The 19,800-nt window shown below is 41.5% G+C and overlaps 2 protein-coding genes across 3 annotated transcripts in view; both read right to left on the bottom strand.

Annotated features, from left to right (window-relative positions):
* Window positions 1–4,154, bottom strand: part of mcm7 (minichromosome maintenance complex component 7) — a 29,101-nt gene extending 24,947 nt beyond the window's left edge. Inside the window, exons 1-3 of the mRNA XM_081383055.1 lie at window positions 3,913–4,154; window positions 2,714–2,793; window positions 2,465–2,629 (exon numbers count right to left, since the gene is read on the bottom strand). Coding sequence (XP_081239181.1) covers window positions 2,465–2,629; window positions 2,714–2,793; window positions 3,913–3,943 — 276 coding nt within the window. The 5' untranslated portion in view covers window positions 3,944–4,154. The remainder of the gene's footprint in view (window positions 1–2,464; window positions 2,630–2,713; window positions 2,794–3,912) is intronic.
* A 1,865-nt stretch (window positions 4,155–6,019) lies between these two features.
* Window positions 6,020–19,800, bottom strand: part of stag3 (STAG3 cohesin complex component) — a 186,176-nt gene continuing 172,395 nt past the window's right edge. Inside the window, exons 31-32 of one of the 2 annotated variants that reach the window (XM_081381948.1) lie at window positions 6,715–6,808; window positions 6,020–6,642 (exon numbers count right to left, since the gene is read on the bottom strand). In XM_081381948.1, the coding sequence (XP_081238074.1) occupies window positions 6,595–6,642; window positions 6,715–6,808 (142 nt within the window). In that variant the 3' untranslated portion in view covers window positions 6,020–6,594. The remainder of the gene's footprint in view (window positions 6,643–6,714; window positions 6,809–19,800) is intronic. The other variant, XM_081381949.1, reaches the window with a different exon arrangement.

Raw genomic sequence — 19,800 nt, 5'->3', positions numbered from 1 at the left:
TACCAGCGCCTGGATACTGGAATAGTTATCTTTCGAGTCTTATTGTGCTAATACTGTTATATACACACAAGGTTTACATAAACAAAGTCGGTTATGTCTAAAGTGAAAGCAAACTTGAGAAAATTGAGAGAAAATCTGCTTGTCAAATGCGTGTATATTAGACGCGTCGCGCGCAGCTCTTAGGCCGGTGACACACTGGATGCGTGGCGTGAGCGTGACGTTTCTGTTGCGTGTCAGCTGCGTGACGGCTGCGTCGCGTTTTCCATGTCTTTGCACACCAGAAGCGTGTCTGACGCGGCGCTGCTGCTGCTAGGTGACATATTGGTGACATGGGGAGAGAGTTGTGGAAGGCCTATACTTCATGTTAAACAAATATATAGCAGCAAAGACAACGTCGGCAGTGTTGACGGCAATATAGACTATAGAATATTTCGTTCTGTATTGACAGGTGCAGTATTTGAAAATCGATAATATTTTTTTAAATTGCATTTATATTTGCATTTATGTCAAACCCTAGACACTTTCAAACATCAAAATGACATTTATTAACATGTATTCGTGTCAAAATTTCATATAAACATCTTTTCCCATTCAATTTTGCTTGGAAACGCTTCCAAGACGCTTGCGTGTCGCGTGAAAAATAGGCGTCGGTTCTATTTCTAGCAAGCACGCGTTTTCCGCGCGGCTCGAGCCGCGCCTGAGACGCGCGTGTCACGCACGCAGTGTGCAAGCTCTAACCTGTTAACATGGGAGCCGAAATAAAAACGGACACGCCACGCAGCCAGTGTGTCACCGGCCTTAAAGAGACAGTAGTAGGCTAATAGTAAACACGCTGCCGCTTGTCTTTAAAGGGATAGTTCAGCCATAAATAAAAAAAATCTCATCATTTACGCACTCTAATGTTGTTCCAAACCTGTATTCATTTCCTTCTATTATTTTTCTAATATCAATATTTTGAAGAATGTGGCTATCCAAACAGTAGCTGGTCCTCATTGAGTTCCATGGAAGAAAAATATACTATGGAAGTCACTGGGGTTCATCAACTGTTTGGTTACCCCCATTCTTCAAAAATAACTTATTTTCAACAGAAGAAAGAAACTAATTCGAGTTTAAAACAACTTGAGAGAGTAAATTATGATAATTTGAATTTTTAGGAGAACTATCCCTTTAATGTCAATAAAACAACAAAATGCAAAGAGAAAATCACTCACTGCTCTTGACTGATAATTTTAATAGTAGCTTTAATAAGTATCAATGTATAATTTATACAATGAAGTCTGTTTTGTGTTATTTTCATATTTGTTCATTTACTTTCTGCAATGCTACTGTTAAATAGCCTACACCTGTAGCTGAAAACATAAAGCACTGTTTAGCCTATTTAATTTGTATATTAAGTTGGGTATGTGTAATGTGTATATTTAATCTTAATATTTAATAACAAAGAAAATAATGAAAAATATTTTTATCTTTGCCCCTGTCTGCCATTTTTTAATTTTTTTTATTTTGCTACCTAAGGCATTGTTTTTAGAATATGGACATTAGATTGGCTGTAATGCTCAATCACAAAATAGTACAACCAACATAAAAAGAATCGTGATAAAATCGTTAATCGTGATTTTCCTGAAAAAATTTGTGATATGATATTTTTGCCATATCGCCCACCCCCTAGGTGCTGGTATCCAGCACTCCTGGTCGTGTGATGAAGCTTCACTGTATCATGTGTTATAAATATAAAAATCCACACTTTGAGTGTTTAGCGCAGTATGCTAAGCGAGTGTCTATATGTGTTGCGCTCATTTGATTCCATTTCTCCTCATGAGGCTGAGAGAGCCTCAACAGCACAACCATGTTACCATCAGTATATTATATAATTATTCACTATTAATCGGCACTTACACTAAGGCCCCGTTTACACGTACATGGTTATTTTGAAAAACGGAGACATTTCCCTTCGTTTGCGCCCTTCGTTTACACGCAAACGGAGGATTCGCCAATGAAACCGATTCTTTCTAAAAACTCCGGCCAGAGTGGAGATTTTGAAAATCTTCGTTTGCACGTTTGCATGTAAACAGAGAAAGCCGGAGTTTTAGGTAGCGACGTCACAGAATGTGACTATTTTCGGGATTCTGATTGGCTAAGGTGGGCTTGAGCTTCTCGTTACACTGCCACCTACAGGTTTGGCATGCTCTTGACAGCATATACACAGGTTCGTGTGCACGATGTTATTTTTGAAAACGAAGAGGGGTGAAATGTCCGTTTATGAAAATAGCCACCCACGTGTAAACGTAGCCTAAATGAATGCAGAATCATTCTCACGTTTGGGTGATTCCGTAGTTATTTTTTTGTTAATGATGTTTTAATCAGGGTTAGGGTTAATCAGGCTGATTGTGCGGTCGGGCAAGTAAAATTATCTTTCACTCGCCCCTTCACAACCGGCACATCTCACACACACACACACACACACCTCTCGCTCCCTGTACTCCGGCAGCAGCTCGTGAACCGCGTCTGCAAACAGTCCTGCGTAGCGTTTGCCGTTCTCACACACACTCTCCACCAGCTCAGGGTCTTCCTCCGCCACGTCGTCCAGATCCACCAGCAGCGCCACCTGCTCTCGGTGGGCCAGCGACACCTGCACACACACACACACACACACAGGTGAGCCGGAGTCTCACACACACACTGAGGCTCGTCTGCAGGAACTGTAGGATCTTACCAGCTGAGCGCCGTATTTGAAGAGCTTCTTCCCGGACTCATCCTCGCTGTAGAACTCCTGCAGGAAGCGCTTGCACTTCTCTGGGAACACAGAAAGACACGATCACACACACACACACACCCGAGGAAAGCAGTGTGTGGGAGTGTTTGTGCACGTGCAGGAAAAGTTTCAGATGAGCGCGCGACCAAGCAGTGCACAAACACATCAGTCACGTGATCCGTGTTCGTAAACAAACGAGCAAAAACAAAAGAGTAGCCGAAACAAAAGGGCTTTAATATCCAAAACTCATGATACACTCTTCGCACAGATGAAATTAACATGATTCCAGCTTTAAACATTTACTAGTAACTGTTCAGAAGAGAATACGAAGATAAATGAAGTGAAACTGCGCGCAAATGATCGACGCGTCCAAACAGCCTCATAATGACTCGAGCAAAACATCGCGTTGTCGTGTCGATCAGCCGCATCGTGACTCGAGTCCAACGCGCGCGACATCGCTGCCATCAGCGTCTGCGATATAACTGACGCGCGCGTAACGCCACTCGACGGCTGGTGTTATTGTAAACAAAGCAGCACATGGTCCTCGTGCCCGACTACAGCCACGCGCTTCCGCGATCCCTCCGCGCTTCACAAACTAGAGCCATCCGGACCGAAATCTGAGCTCATCAGCATCAGCATAATCTTCATCATCATCGGTCTGTGGCTCTGGTGTCAGTTAGGGTCACGCGGCTCCGTTTTACACGTACAGAATAAACTTTCACATCGTGCTTTGAAGCGACTCTACGACAATACAGTAGCGACCGATCAGAATAAACAGACACACGTGATTCTGAACGGTCCGTTAAACTTTAGATTGGGAAAAAGCGTTGTCGGAAGCGAGCACGTGATCTGCGCGCGCCGCCGCTCTTTGTTCCAAAATTCCATCCGGGCACTTCAGCAAGTGCGCGCGCAACCCGCCGCGAGCGAATATAAAACTAAGTTAAACCAGCTTTTACACAAACAACGAAACATCGCACACATGTATAACAGATAAACGTTCCGCTCGAGTACACATATAAATGATTCATATGCGACTTTATTCTACTTTAATTTCGTCGAACTTTGATGCGTGTCCGAAACTCAGAAACAGAGAAGAGTTCTTCACAAATCAATCTAACGTTAATGTTAAATGTGCGCCAGAAGTGAACTTCCCAACTTACCCTTTTCCGCCATATAATCCTTTGGTGCCATGTTTATCGCGGAAATGTGAATAATTACGTCTCTGAGATAAATATGTGAATATTTCGCTTAGGAAACGCTTTCAGAGACTAAAGACGCAACAGGCTCTCGAGGACAGCTGCAAAAACTGGCGCGAGTCTGCTGGCTCTCTCCACCAATCAGAGCGCGTCTGGGCGTGCGTGGGGGCCGGGCTGCGCTTGTGGCGCGAAAATCTTACAAACGTAGTGTGTCATGTGAGCGGAAGGACCAATAGCTTTGCGCTTTGAAACGGCGGTAAAAAAAGATGCCATGACAAAAGCAGCGAACAGTCCAAAACATCCGCCAGCACGAGCCCGGAAGGGAATTTATGATATATGATATTTGATATATGATATATGAACAACATATGGAGCAGGAATGATTAGTTATGGGAGAAACATAGCTGTTCGAAACTCTGAACCAATTGAACCGATGATTGTGCCTCGAAACGCCACGCGCGCGCGACACTGAGAGATTAATCTGTAAAATGGAATCTACAAATCATAAAATATGATTAAATATTAAGTGTCTGTATAGTATGAATTTGTAATGGTTGTTTTTGCTTTTTATGGAGGACGTGACTGGTCAGCCAATGTTGTCCCCAAAAAAGACCATGACATATGCTGCTTTAAAATGTCGAACTTATATAACCCTGTCATAAATAATTCTAAGCATATTGAAGTTAATTAAAAATAATAATTTGAGACACTTTACAGCACTTTAAGACCATATATCAGCATTTCTCCTCAGTCCCCTAATAAACTTTAGCAGATTTTTACATAATTGGGTGTATCAGTAAAGATTCTCTCTAATGTACATATTCTTTTCAATTATTAAATTCATTTTAGCCATTTTTTGGTATCAAGTAGTGTCTATTGTAGTGTCTTGTTATTATTTTATGAAGATGTGTATTAATGTGAGACAGTAAACGTGGGATGCAAGACAATATTTGAAATAAATTCCAACAATAAAGTGAAAATTTAATTGAACCTGAATTATAATCAAGGTTTTTTGTTTGTCTCTCAATGTATTGTCCACCGTTATTTTAAAACCTAACCCTTTAAAAGAAAGTTGGGAAAATGTAATGTCATCATAGAGCTGTCGTCACCTCTTAGGAGGGAAAGTGGATCCTCTGGTCTATTCCTTTCATTTTCTATTTTTACCACTTTTATCTGTCAAATCTGACGTGGTCAGCCTTAGTACGTCCACCCTCGTTAAAGTAAATATTCTGTATAATGGTTAAACTCATTTACCTGAACTTGACCAAAATAATGTGTCATGCTGTACAACACCCTAACATGACTACACACACATCAGATCCTCCACACGCGATGATGGCCAAACGACACCGGAGACCAGGAGAATTAACTACTGCTAATTTCTTTTTCTTCTTCAGAATTGTGATTTCTAGACCTGAGTTATTGCTTGTGTGTCGTGTGCCTACGGTGAACACACACCTAACCCTGTGGTGAACACACACCTAACCCTACGGTGAACACACACCTAACCCTGTGGTGAACACACACCTAACCCTACGGTGAACACACACCTAACCCTACGGTGAACACACACCTAACCCTGTGGTGAACACACACCTAACCCTGTGGTGAACACACACCTAACCCTACGGTGAACACACACCTAACCCTGTGGTGAACACACACCTAACCCTGTGGTGAACACACACCTAACCCTACGGTGAACACACACCTAACCCTGTGGTGAACACACACCTAACCCTGTGGTGAACACACACCTAACCCTACGGTGAACACACACCTAACCCTGTGGTGAACACACACCTAACCCTACGGTGAACACACATCTCCATAGTTAAGCTCATTGTAGAAAAAAGAAACCCTTTTCTGTAAGAGTCAGTGTTGTCATGTGTACAGTTCATGTTCTGTGTGTGTGTGTGTGTGTGTGTGTGAGTAGAAGACTGTATTGCTCTATATCTGTTCAGTGTTTGATTACAAACTGACTAAATACACACCGAAGGCAATAAAAGCATCTGTGAGAGGAATAAATGTAACTGACTGGTCAATCTAACATCTAAAAGATACACACGGAAAAGAGAAATAAATGTAATTTTTTTTTTTTTTTTACAGGGATAATTAAACAAAACTGTGATGTAACACTTTAAACAACATCATGAAATCAAACAGGTTTTTCTTTTGGTTTTCTTGCTCTTCTCAATCTAATCAGGGTCAGTGACAGGAACATCATCATCAGTGACATCATCATCAGTGACAGGAACATCATCATGAGTGACATCATCATCTGTGACAGGAACATCATCAGTGACATCATCATCAGTGACAGGAACATCATCAGTGACAGGAACATCATCATCAGTGACAGGAACATCATCATCAGTGACAGGAACATCATCATCAGTGACATCATCGTCAGTGACAGGAACATCATCATCAGTGACATCATCGTCAGTGACAGGAACATCATCATCAGTGACATCATCATCAGTGACAGGAACACCACTAACAGCTGCAGTAACAAAACATCCGGAACGTCTTGGTGAATCCGAGCGTTGCTGTCCGGCTCTTAGTGAAACAGGAGATGATGATGTCATCAGTGGAACAGGTCCTCCAGAGGGTGATGATGATGAAGAGGAGATGATGATGTCATCAGTGGAACAGGTCCTCCAGGAAGCTGGCGGAGCCGTGAGTGGACGGCTGAGGGAACAGAGGAAGAGGATGAAGACGATGATGACATCATCAGTTCATCATCCTGTGTGTTTAACTCACCAGAGTGAAGCCCGTCTCAGAGTCTTCATCATCGTAATCTTCGATTTCTGGCTCTTCGTCATCCTCTGAACGATCTTCATGAGCCAGAGAGAGTCTGAGCACACACACACACACACACACACACACACACAGTTACTGAAACACTGCTATGAACACGAGTGCAGGGGTTAAAGTGAAAAAAAATCCTGAGCCTGAACATTTTTTGGGAGGCGCGGGTGGGGGTGGGGGGGGCTTCATTGGCACCATTTATTTTCAAGCATGTTAATGGCATATTTTTATGAATAAAGACCAGTATCACTGATATAGCTACTTATGTCTCTTTGTCCAAAATTTGAAACATTTATTAAGCTTAAAAAAATATAACAACTTTTAATTTAAGTAAACTTAAAACAATCATCACTTAAACCCATAATAAATGTAATATTTACCTGTACCTTACCTGTCTAACCAATGTGAATTATATAGAAATTGAATACGTTTATAAAACAGTCCGCACTGCATAAATTATAAATGAAAAATAGATTAATCCTTAAGCGTTTGGCAGTTAGTAATTTTCTCTGTTCCCATTGTTCTTTGGTTAACTTTACTAACAGAGAGAATTGCTGTCACTTACCCGCCGCTGCTGACAGGATCTCACGCATTCTCTACTCTTTACGAACTATTTAAGATTGTATTTAACTCATTTTACTGTTCTTGTGAAGATACTCGACAAAACTGACATTTTGACATAGCCTAAATGTTTGTGTTATGCAGGACCGGCTCTAGCCCTTTGGTTGCCCTAGGCAAGATTGAGTTTTTGAACAAACAAAAATGCTCTAATAGTCACTCCAACACTTCAACAAGCAAATTATGACTTGAAGAATCAACTGTAAATTGTTTATACACAAATTCAACAAAGAATGTTCAAGGATATTTACCAAATTGGATTAATTTAAGCAAATTATGACCCTTAAACTGGTTTAACTATACCTTGTACAAACAAATGTGCTATTATGGATAATCTACCACTACAAAATTAAAATATTTAAGTTCTTTTAGTTCTATCTCAAATAATAAAATATTAACAGTTGTTTCTGTCATTTCTATTCACCTTCAAAGTAACTATAGCTAGCAAACTATAGCTAGTGACAGCAATGAAACGTCCAATATTAGGTGATGTAGGCTACAATACTCAGTAAATTTATTTCATTGGACACCTTAATAGCTAAGATGAGAAGACTTAGGCTGAGTCCCAATTCGCCTACTTATACTACGACCTAAAAGTATGTACTTTTTTTGTGATGAAAAAGTACATACTTTTGAGTGTGTAGCAAAAAGTATGCACGTTCTGGGACATACTTCGATGACATCATGCAACGTGAACTTGAACGTGGTTGCCTAGTTACGCACACCGCGACTGTTAACAAAACATTTAACATTCCATTCATTCTTATATATCCAATATAATTAATGGTGCTTGCTGAAAGCAAGGCATCATTAGTGTTCTCTTGCATACTTATTAATGGTGCTTGCTGAAAGCAAGGCATCATTAGTGTTCTCTTGCATACTTATTATTAATGGTGCTTGCTGAAAGCAAGGCATCATTAGTGTTCTCTTGCATACTTATTAGTGGTGCTTTTTTAAAAGCATCACTATTGTTATTGCTCATACTTATTATTAGTGGTGCTTTTTTAAAAGCATCACTATTGTTATTGCTCATACTTATTATTAGTGGTGCTTGCTGAAAGCAAGGCATCACTATTGTTATTGCTCATACTTATTATTCTTATTATTATTAGTGGTGCTTGCTGAAAGCAAGGCATCACTATTGTTATTGCTCATACTTATTATTCTTATTAGTGGTGCTTTTTTAAAAGCATCACTATTGTTATTGCTCATACTTATTAGTGGTGCTTGCTGAAAGCAAGGCATCACTATTGTTATTGCTCATACTTATTATTCTTATTATTATTATTATTATTATTATTCTGGACAAAGTTTGGCGCGTAACTCGCCCCGCACTGTTTGTCACAGACCCATGAATGAGGTGTCAAATCGACCGGCTCATTGAGGAGAGGTGTGCTATGACTTTTATCGGGGATCGGGGGTGCGGTGTTCACCCCAGGGGCGAAAAAGCGGCCCAAAAAGTTCCATTGACTTAACATTGCGACGAAATTTGAGCACTCATAGCTCTGAGCGAGGATTTCGCAGAAACGTGTGATTTGCCACATTTGAAGAGGCTGACAGGCTCTGTAAGAACATACCTCACAATGGGGTAAAAGTTGCACCCCTGGGGGGCAGGAGCGTCCCAAAGTTGCCCCATTGACTTACTATGGGGAAGGAATGTCCCGTGAAACACACATGCTTTTCCTACTATGGTAAATTGCATAGGGATTTTGTAATGAACGTAGCTCTGGATCACAGTATCATAGAGACAAGGGGGTGGGCTCATTTTACTCAGACGACCAATCAGTCTCTTAGGATCATTGTGAAGCTATCAAGCCACGCCCTAGCAACCATTTAGAGCACCTTAGCAACAAGTCCCATAGACTTCCATTGAAAGAGTTCAAAGGGATATCTCCGGACTGAATTGTCATAGAAACTAGAGGGTGGTCTCGTTTGACTTGGGGCACCAAACAGCCAATCATGAATCACCTCAACTCTTCCTAGCCCCTCCCTAGCAACCATTGTCGAGCACCTTAGCAACCAAAATCCGAGAGGGATATCTTCCATTCTGAAAGTCACAGAGGCATGGGAGTTGGTTTATATCATTCATAGTGACAAGAAGCCTTTGGAGTTTCATCATTGGCAGCTGCCAAGCCACTCCCTAGCAACCAAACAGAGTACCCTAGCAACCAAAATTCAAAGAGGGATATCTTCCATTCTGAATGTCACAGAGAAATGGGAGTTGGTTTATATCATTCATAGTGACAAGAAGCCTTTGCAGTTTCGTCATTGGCAGCTGCCAAGCCACTCCATAGCAACCAAACAGAGTACCCTAGCAACCAAAATCCAAAGAGGGATGTCTGCCATTCTGAATGTCACAGAGAAATGGGAGTTGGTTTATATCATTCATAGTGACACAAAGCCTTTCAGTTTCATCATTGGCAGCTGCCAAGCAAATCCATAGCAACCAAACAGAGAACCCTAGCAACCAAAATCCAAAGAGGGATGTCTTCCATTCTGAATGTCACAGAGGCATGGGAGTTGGATTATATCATTCATAGTGACAAGACGCCTTTGCAGTTTCATCATTGGCAGCTGCCAAGCCACTCCTTAGCAACCATTGTCGAGCACCTTAGCAACCAAAACCATAGAGGGATATCTTCCATTCTGAATGTCACAGAGGCATGGGAGTTGGTTTATATCATTCATTCTGACAAGCAGACTTTGCAGTTTCATCATTGGCAGCTGTCAAGCAAATCCATAGCAACCAAACAGAGAACCCTAGCAACCAAAATCCAAAGAGGGATATCTTCCATTCTGAATGTCACAGAGGCATGGGAGTTGGTTTATATCCTTCACAGTGACAAGAAGCCTTTGCAGTTTCATCATTGGCAGCTGCCAAGCAACTCCATGGCAACCAAACAGAGTACCCTAGCAACCAAAATCCAAAGAGGGATATCTTCCATTCTGAATGTCACAGAGGCATGGGATTTGGTTTGAATCATTCATACTGACAAGCAGCCTTTGGAGTTTCATGATTGGCAGCTGCCAAGCCACTCCTTAGCAACCAAACAGAGGACCCTAACAACCGTTTATCAAGACCCATGTCTCTGCATCAGAACATCGTATAGAGATGGGGGTTGGCTGTTTTGTTTTGGTTGGGAAACAGTCTGTAACTATCACCATGGTAACTGAATTCACACCCTAGCAACCGTTTAGAGCCTCCTAGCAACCATATTGCAACATATAGAAGCCATATTTCAGCTCCACAACATCGTACAGACATAGTTGTTGGCTCGAATGCAATCATGTACAACACCCTAGCAACCAAGTGGAGAGTTTTGCCACTGCAAGCACCACTTCACATTTTCTTCAGGAAATGTACATTCTAGTTATTCTTATTATTATTATTCTGGACAAAGTTTGGCGCGAAACTCGCCCCGCACCGTTTGTCACAGACCCCTGAGTGAAGTGTCAAATCAACCGGCTTATTGAGGAGAGGTGTGCTATGACTTTTCTAAGCGATCGGGTGTACGATGTTCGCACAGCGGACGAAAAAGCGGCCAAAAAAGTCCCCATTGACTTTACATTGGGCATTCTAAAAATATTTGAATCCCAACCGACGTTTTCACACACACAGACTCCAAAGGGCCTGACACCCCTGCGTCTCTCCCTCTCTCTCTCCCTCAGAGGATTTATATTATCAAGCAGCCAATAAGTTATGGCCTAAAATCTTCATAGCCACACCCTAGCAACCAGTTTCAGCACCCTAGCAACCACTAAGAGCTCCCTAGCAACCACCCTAAACCAAAAAAAAACATTTTTTTATTTTTTTTATATTTTTTAAAGCAATTTTACTCTCGTGGCCTTGCGATATCGCTCCATGCTTGTGCCTATTCGACCATAGGCACGAGGCCTGCGTACTGAAGGCACTCATTATTAAAGATTTTAATAACTCTATAAAAACTCCATAGTAACCATATTTGACAACTACCAACCACCTAGTAACACCATAGCAACTAACAAAAACACCTTAGCAACCACCCTGAACACCCTAGCAACGTCTAGAAATGCTCTAGTAACCACAAAAAACTCTAGCAAGCACCCAGAACACCCTAGCAACTGCCTAGCAACCACCTAGAACACCTAGCAACTGCCTAGCAACCACCCAGAACACCTAGCAACCACCCAGAACACCCTAGCAACTGCCTAGCAATGCCCTAGTATCCACCCAGAATACCATAGCAACTGCCTAGCAACACCATAGCAACCACCCAGAACACCCTAGCAACCACCTAGCAACGCCCTAGCAACCACCAAGAATACCCTAGCAACTGCCTAGCAACCACCAAGAATACCCTAGCAACTGCCTAGCAACCACCCAGAACACCTTAGCAACTGCCTAGCAACACCATAGCAACCACCCAGAACACCCTAGCAACCACCTGGCAACAGCATCTTGCTAAAAACATTATGGCAACATGCTAATCAAGCTAGCATCATGCTAGCAACATGCTAATCAAGCTAGCATCATGCTAGCAACATGCTAATCATGCTAGCATTATGCTACCAACATGCTAATAAAGCTAGCATCATGCTAACAACATGCTAATAATGCTAGCATTATGCTAGTAACATGCTAATCAAGCTAGCATAATGTGAATCAAGCTAGCATCATGCTAGCAACATGCTAATCATGCTAGCATTAGGCTACCAACATGCTAATAAAGCTAGCATCATGCTAACAACATGCTAATCAAGCTAGCATAATGCTAGCATCATGCTAACCAAGCTAGCATCATGCTAGCAACATGCTAATCATGCTAGCAACATGTTAATCATGTTAGCATCTAGCTAAAAACATGCTAGCAACATGCTAATCATGCTAGCATCTTGTTAAAAGCATGGTAGCAACATGCTAATCATGCTAGCATCATCCAACCAACATGCTAATCATGCTAACAACATGCTAATCCTGCTAGCATCATTCTAACAACATGTTAATCATAGTAAATCATGCTGGAATGTGTTAAATCGTAATAAATCATCTTAGAAACATGGTAAATCGTGGTAAATAATGCTAAAATGTGGTATATCATGGTATCACAACATGTCAATTGTGTTAGCATCTGCCCAGTGGCGAATTTTGCCACTGCAAGCACCACTTCACATTTTCTTCAGGAAATGTACATTCTAGTTATTATTATTATTATTATTATTATTCTGGACAAAGTTTGGCGCGTAACTCGCCCCACACCGTTTGTCACAGACCCATGAATGAGGTGTCAAATCGACCGGCTCATTGAGGAGAGGTGTGCTATGACTTTTATAAGCGATCGGGGGTGCGGTGTTCACCCCAGGGGCGAAAAAGCGGCCCAAAAAGTTCCATTGACTTAACATTGCGACGAACTTTGAGCACTCATAGCTCTGAGCGAGGATTTCGCAGAAACGTGTGATTTGCCACATTTGAAGAGGCTGACAGGCTCTGTAAGAACATACCTCACAATGGGGTAAAAGTTGCACCCCTGGGGGGCAGGAGCGTCCCAAAGTTGCCCCATTGACTTACTATGGGGAAGGAATGTCCCGTGAAACACACATGCTTTTCCTACTATGGTAAATTGCATAGGGATTTTGTAATGAACGTAGCTCTGGATCACAGTATCATAGAGACAAGGGGGTGGGCTCATTTTACTCAGACGACCAATCAGTCTCTCAGGATCATTGTGAAGCTATCAAGCCACGCCCTAGCAACCATTTAGAGCACCTTAGCAACAAGTCCCATAGACTTCCATTGAAAGAGTTCAAAGGGATATCTCCGGACTGAATTGTCATAGAAACTAGAGGGTGGTCTCGTTTGACTTGGGGCAGCAAACAGCCAATCATGAATCACCTCAACTCTTCCTAGCCCCTCCCTAGCAACCATTGTCGAGCACCTTAGCAACCAAAATCCGAGAGGGATATCTTCCATTCTGAATGTCACAGAGGCATGGGAGTTGGTTTATATCATTCATAGTGACAAGAAGCCTTTGGAGTTTCATCATTGGCAGCTGCCAAGCCACTCCATAGCAACCAAACAGAGTACCCTAGCAACCAAAATCCAAAGAGGGATATCTGCCATTCTGAATGTCACAGAGAAATGGGAGTTGGTTTATATCATTCATAGTGACACAAAGCCTTTTCAGTTTCATCATTGGCAGCTGCCAAGCCACTCCATAGCAACCAAACTTGAGTACCCTAGCAACCGTTTTGCAAGACCTATATCTCCGCATCAGAACATCGTATAGAGATGGGGGTTGGTTTATATCATTCATACTGACAATAAGCCTTTACAGTTTCATCATTAGCAGCTGCCAAACAACTCCATAGCAACCAAACAGAGTACCCTAGCAACCAAAATGCAAAGAGGGATATCTTCCATTCTGAATGTCACAGAGGCATGGGAGTTGGTTTGTTTCATTCATACTGACAACCAGCCTTTGGAGTTTCATTATTGGCAGCTGCCAAGCCAATCCATAGCAACCAAACAGAGTACCCTAGCAACCAAAATCCAAAGAGGGTTATCTTCCATTTTGAATGTCACAAAGAAATGGGAGTTGGTTTATATCATTCATAGTGACAAGAAGCCTTTGCAGTTTCATCACTGGCAGCTGCCAAGCCACTCCCTAGCAACCAAACAGAGTACCCTAGCAACCATTTAGCAAAAATTATTTCTCTGTATCAGAACATCGTATAGAGCTGGGAGTTGGTTTATATCATTCATACTGACAAGCAGCCTCTGGAGTTTTATGGTTGGCAGCTGCCAAGCTACTCCCTAGCAACCAAACAGAGTACCCTAGCAACAAAAATCCAAAGAGGGATATCTTCCATTCTGTATGTCACAGATGCATGGGAGTTGGTTTTTTATCATTCATAGTGACAAGAAGCCTTTTTAATTTCATCATTGGCAGCTGCCAAGCCACTCCCTAGCAACCAAACAGAGTACCCTAGCAACCGTTTAGCAAGACCTATATCTCTGCATCAGAACATCGTATAGAGATGGGAGTTGGTTTATTTTCATTCATACTGACAAGAAGCTTATGCAGTTTCATCATTAACAGCTGCCAAGCCACTCCATAGCAACCAAACAGAGGACCCTAGCAACCAAACTCCAGAGAGGGATATCTTCCATTCTGACTGCCACAGAGGCATGGGAGTTGGTTTATATCATTCATATTGACAAGAAGCCTTTGGTGTTTCATGATTGGCAGCTGCCAAGCAACTCCATATCAACCAAACAGAGTACCCTAGCAACCAAATTCCAAAGAGGAATATCTTCCTTTCTGAATGTCACACAGGCATGGGAGTTGGTTTATATCATTCATACTGACAAGAAGCCTTTGGAATTTCATCATTGGCAGCTGCCAAGCCACTCTCTAGCAACCAAACAGAGTACCCTAGCAACCAAAATCCAAGGAGGGATATCTTCCATTCTGAATGTCATAGAGGCATGGGAGTTGGTTTATATCATTCAGAGTGACAAGAAGCCTTTGCAGTTTCATCATTGGTATCTGCCAAGTCACTCCCTGGGAACCAAACAGAGGACCCTAGCAACCGTTTATCAAGACCCATGTCTCTGTATCAGAACATCATATAGAGATGGGGGTTGGCTCTTTAGTTTTGGTTGGGAAACAGTCTGTAAATTTCACCATGGTAACTTTGTATTCACACCCTAGCAACCGTTTACAGCCACCTAGCAACCATATTGCAACATAAAGAAGCCATATTTCAGCTCCACAACAGCGTACAGACATGGTTGTTGGCTCGTATGCGATCATGTACAACACCCTAGCAACCGAGTGCCGAATTTTGCCACTGCAAGCACCACTTCACATTTTCTTCAGGAAATGTACATTCTAGTTCTTATTATTATTATTCTGGACAAAGTTTGGCGCGAAACTCGCCCCGCACCGTTTGTCACAGACCCCTGAGTGAAGTGTCAAATCGACCGGCTCATTGAGGAGAGGTGTGCTATGACTTTTCTAAGCGATCGGGTGTACGATGTTCGCACAGCGGACGAAAAAGCGGCCAAAAAAGTCCCCATTGACTTTACATTGGGCATTCTAAAAATATTTGAATCCCAACTGACGTTTTCACACACACACCACTCCAAAGGGCCTGACAGCCCTGCGTCTCTCCCTCTCTCTCTCCCTCAGAGGATTTATATTATCAAGCAGCCAATAAGTTATGGCCTAAAATCTTCATAGCCACACCCTAGCAACCAGTTTTAGCACCCTAGCAACCACTAAGAGCTCCCTAGCAACCACCCTAAACCAAAAAAATTTTTTTTTTTACATTTTTTTGTATTTTTTAACGCAATATTACACTCGTGGCCTTGCGATATTGCTCCATGCTTGTGCCTATTCAGCCATAGGCACGAGGCCGCAGGCCGAGTGCCGTACTGAAGGCACTCGTTATTAAAGATTTTAATAACTCTATAAAAACTCCATAGTAACCATCTTTGACAACTACCAACCACCTAGTAACAAAATAGCAACTACCAAAAATACCTTAGCAACCATCCTGAACACCCTAGCAACGTCTAGAAACGCTCTAGTAGATCATAGAAACACCAAGGTGGTCTCGTTTCACTCAGGGCATCAAATGGCCAATCATGAATCACCTCAACACTTCCTAGCCCCTCCCTAGCAACCATTGTCGAGCACCTTAGCAACCAAAATCCTAGAGGGATATCTTCTATTCTGAATGTCACAGAGGCATGGAAGTTGGTTTATATCATTCATAGTAACAAAAAGCCTTTGCAGTTTCATCAATGGCAGCTGTCAAGCAACTCCATAGCAACCAAACAGATTACCCTAGCAACCAAAATTCAAAGAGGGATATCTTCCATTCTGAATGTCACAGAGGCATGGGAGTTTGTTTATGTCATTCATACTGAAAAGCAGCCTTTGGAGTTCATCATTAGCAGCTGCCAAGCCACTCCATAGCAACCAAACAGAGTACCCTAGCAACTATTTAGCAAGACCTATATCTCTGTATCAGAGCATCGTATAGAGATGGGGGAAGGTTTATATAATTCAATATTGACAAGAAGCCTTTGGAGTTTCATGATTGGCAGCTGCCAAGCCACTCCCTAGCAACCAATCATAGTACCCTAGCAACCAAAATCCAAAGAGGGATATCTTCCAGTCTGAATGTCTCAGAGGCATGGGAGTTGGTTTATATCCTTCATAGTAACAAAAAGCCGTTGCAGTTTCATCAATGGCAGCTGTCAAGCAACTCCATAGCAACCAAACAGATTACCCTAGCAACCAAAATTCAAAGAGGGATATCTTCCATTCTGAATGTCACAGAGGCATGGGAGTTGGTTTATGTCATTCATACTGACAAGAAGCCTTTGGTGTTTCATGATTGGCAGCTGCCAAGCAACTCCATAACAACCAAACAGAGTACCCTAGCAACCAAAATCCAAACAGGGATCTCTTCCATTCTGAATGTCACAGAGGCATGGGAGTTGGTTTATATCATTCATACTGACAAGAAACCTTTGGAATTTCATCATTGGCAGCTGCCAAGTAACTCCATAGCAACCAAACAGAGTACCCTAGTAACCAAAATCCAAAGAGGGATATCTTCCATTCTGAAAGTCACACAGGCATGGGAGTTGGTTTATATCATTCATAATGACAAGCAGCCTTTGGAGTTTCATGATTGGCACCTGCCAAGTCACTCCCTTGCAACCAAACAGAGGACCCTAGCAACCAAATTCCAAAGAGGGATATCTTCCATTCTGAATGTCACAGAGGCATGGGAGTTGGTTTAAATCATTTATACTGACAATCAGCCTTTGGAGTTTCATCATTGGCACCTGCCAAGTCACTCCCTGGCAACCAAACAGAGGACCCTAGCAACCGTTTATCATGACCCATGTCTCTGCATCAGAACATCACATAGAGATGGGGGTTGGCTCTTTTGTTTTGGTTGGGAAACTGTCTGTAACTATCACCATGGTAACTGATTTCACACCCTAGCAACCGTTTAGAGCCACCTAGCAACCATATTGCAACATATAGAAGCCATATTTCAGCTCCACAACATTGTACAGACATGGTTGTTGGCTCGAATGCAATCATGTACAACACCCTAGCAACCAAGTGGAGAGTTTTGCCACTGCAAGCACCACTTCACATTTTCTTCAGGAAATGTACATTCTAGTTATTATTCTTATTTTTATTCTGGACAAAGTTTGGCGCGAAACTTGCCCCGCACCGTTTGTCACAGACCTATGAGTGAAGTGTCAAATCGACCGGCTCATTGAGGAGAGGTGTGCTATGACTTTTCTAAGCGATCGGGTGTACGATGTTCGCACAGCGGACGAAAAAGCGGCCAAAAAAGTCCCATTGACTTAACATTGGGCATTCTAAAAATATTTGAATCCCAACTGCCGTTTTCACACACACAGACTCCAAAGGGCCTGACAGCCCTGCATCTCTCCCTCTCTCTCTCCCTCAGAGGATTTATATTATCAAGCAGCCAATAAGTAATGGCCTAAAATCTTCATAGCCACACCCTAGCAACCAGTTACAGCACCCTAGCAACCACTAAGAGCTCCCTAGCAACCACCCTAAACCAAAAAAAAAACATTTTTTTTATTTTTTTTTATTTTTTAAAGCAATTTTACTCTCGTGGCCTTGCGATATAGCTCCATGCTTGTGCCTATTCGGCCATAGGCACGAGGCCGCAGGCCGAGTGCCGTACTGAAGGCACTCGCAACCATAGACATAATAAATACATAGACGCCCTATTGGCCGCTTTGGAACGTTGCTGCGATACGTCAACGCGTCCGCCATTTTGTGGAGGGCAAGACTGCGCTGTAATCAATGCAAGTAAACTGCTGAGCTGCGGTTTTTCTGTATAAAAACCAAAAAAAAAATTACATTTATCAACCGATTTCGGTGGTTTGTATGTGGTGTACAAAAAAGTTCCATCTGTAGTTAGTTAAACTCTCGATAGATAGACTTATATTTTATTTTATTTTTTTTAATAAGGAATGGCCAAAGCTCTGGCTTGTCATGTATTTAGCTTTTCATTCTTGGATAAGAATTGTGAACACCCCCATACTGAGATATAATTTAATTTTCACATTAAATTAAATAAAGTTTTCTTATTGTGGGAAAAGCATATTCTGTCATTGACCTGATTTTAGCAATAACAAAGATAACTGATGGATCCTTTATGGTAATACATATGATATGGTACAACTACAGTGCAATGCAAATAGTAAATTAGATAAAGTGAGAGGTAGGCTAATAGTAAATAGTTTAGTCAATAAAATAAACAAACAGTATACAGTAAATAAAATAGTAATGAAAAGTATAATTATATAATATCATAAGTACTAATATAATAATAATAATAATAATAATAATAATATATTGATAATAGCATAGTTTATGTATAATACTATAATAATAGCAATAGAATATGAAATATCAATTACAGAATATAGACAATAAAAAAGAATAAGTTAAATAGTTACAATGAATAGTAAAATAATTTAACAGCATAACTATAATAGATTGATAATCGCAAGTGGTATATTATTATAATAACAATAATAAATAATGTAAATTTATACATTTTAAAATATTATTACATAGGCTATATAAAATAAAACGACGCAACCCTGTCTCTTTTTGTTAAATTTCAGTTTTTAAAAGGTATAAGAAGCTATACAAGTCAAGAAATAAAGTAAACGATCCAGTCAAACATACAGCAGGCTACACTGTTAAAGTTAAATAGCCTAAATATATAAAGTTATGAAACTTCACTTTGCCCTCAGCCAAAACAATCTGCCAAGGAACAAATTATAGATTAATGAAACCAAAGATCGCCCGTTAGATAAACACAAGACGAATTATTCTCACTAGACTGACAGCGACGAACGTCAGAACTCAGAAGCGGTGTACGACAGGCACTATAGCCGAGGCAAGGCTGTTCTCGGCGGGGTACATGAGCGCTGAGCGCCCGCGGGGATCGCTGGATCTCACAACTCCGAAACCGTCAGATAACATTTTTAAAAAGGCGCTATCTTTATAAATAAACCACAGATTTGAGCTTTAAACAACTACATTGTCGACTGAAAAACTCTTAAAACTACATTTCGTGACACAATAACAGTAGTATTTTTAAATTTCGCGGCCTTTCTACTCTGAAAATAAAAATAGTAAATGAAATGCAACCAGAAACAAATTTTCAGTTTTGCTTGTGAAAGGTAATTCCCTGAGACCTGTTTTCAATTGTGTGGCGATTTGTAAAGCCCCAAGCAGCACAAGAAATAGGCATTTTTCTCAATTCTCGTTATGAGAGGTATGGGAAAGTTGCCCTCCGCAGTATGGCGGCGCCGTTGACGTACGATCCAGCGGCCAATAGGGCGTCTATGTA

Source organism: Scardinius erythrophthalmus (assembly GCF_964197995.2).
Source record: "Scardinius erythrophthalmus genome assembly, chromosome: 13".
NCBI classification, from domain to species: Eukaryota; Metazoa; Chordata; class Actinopteri; order Cypriniformes; family Leuciscidae; genus Scardinius; species Scardinius erythrophthalmus.
Note: the sequence above shows the minus strand (reverse complement) of the source record. Positions and strands in the feature narration are given on the sequence as shown.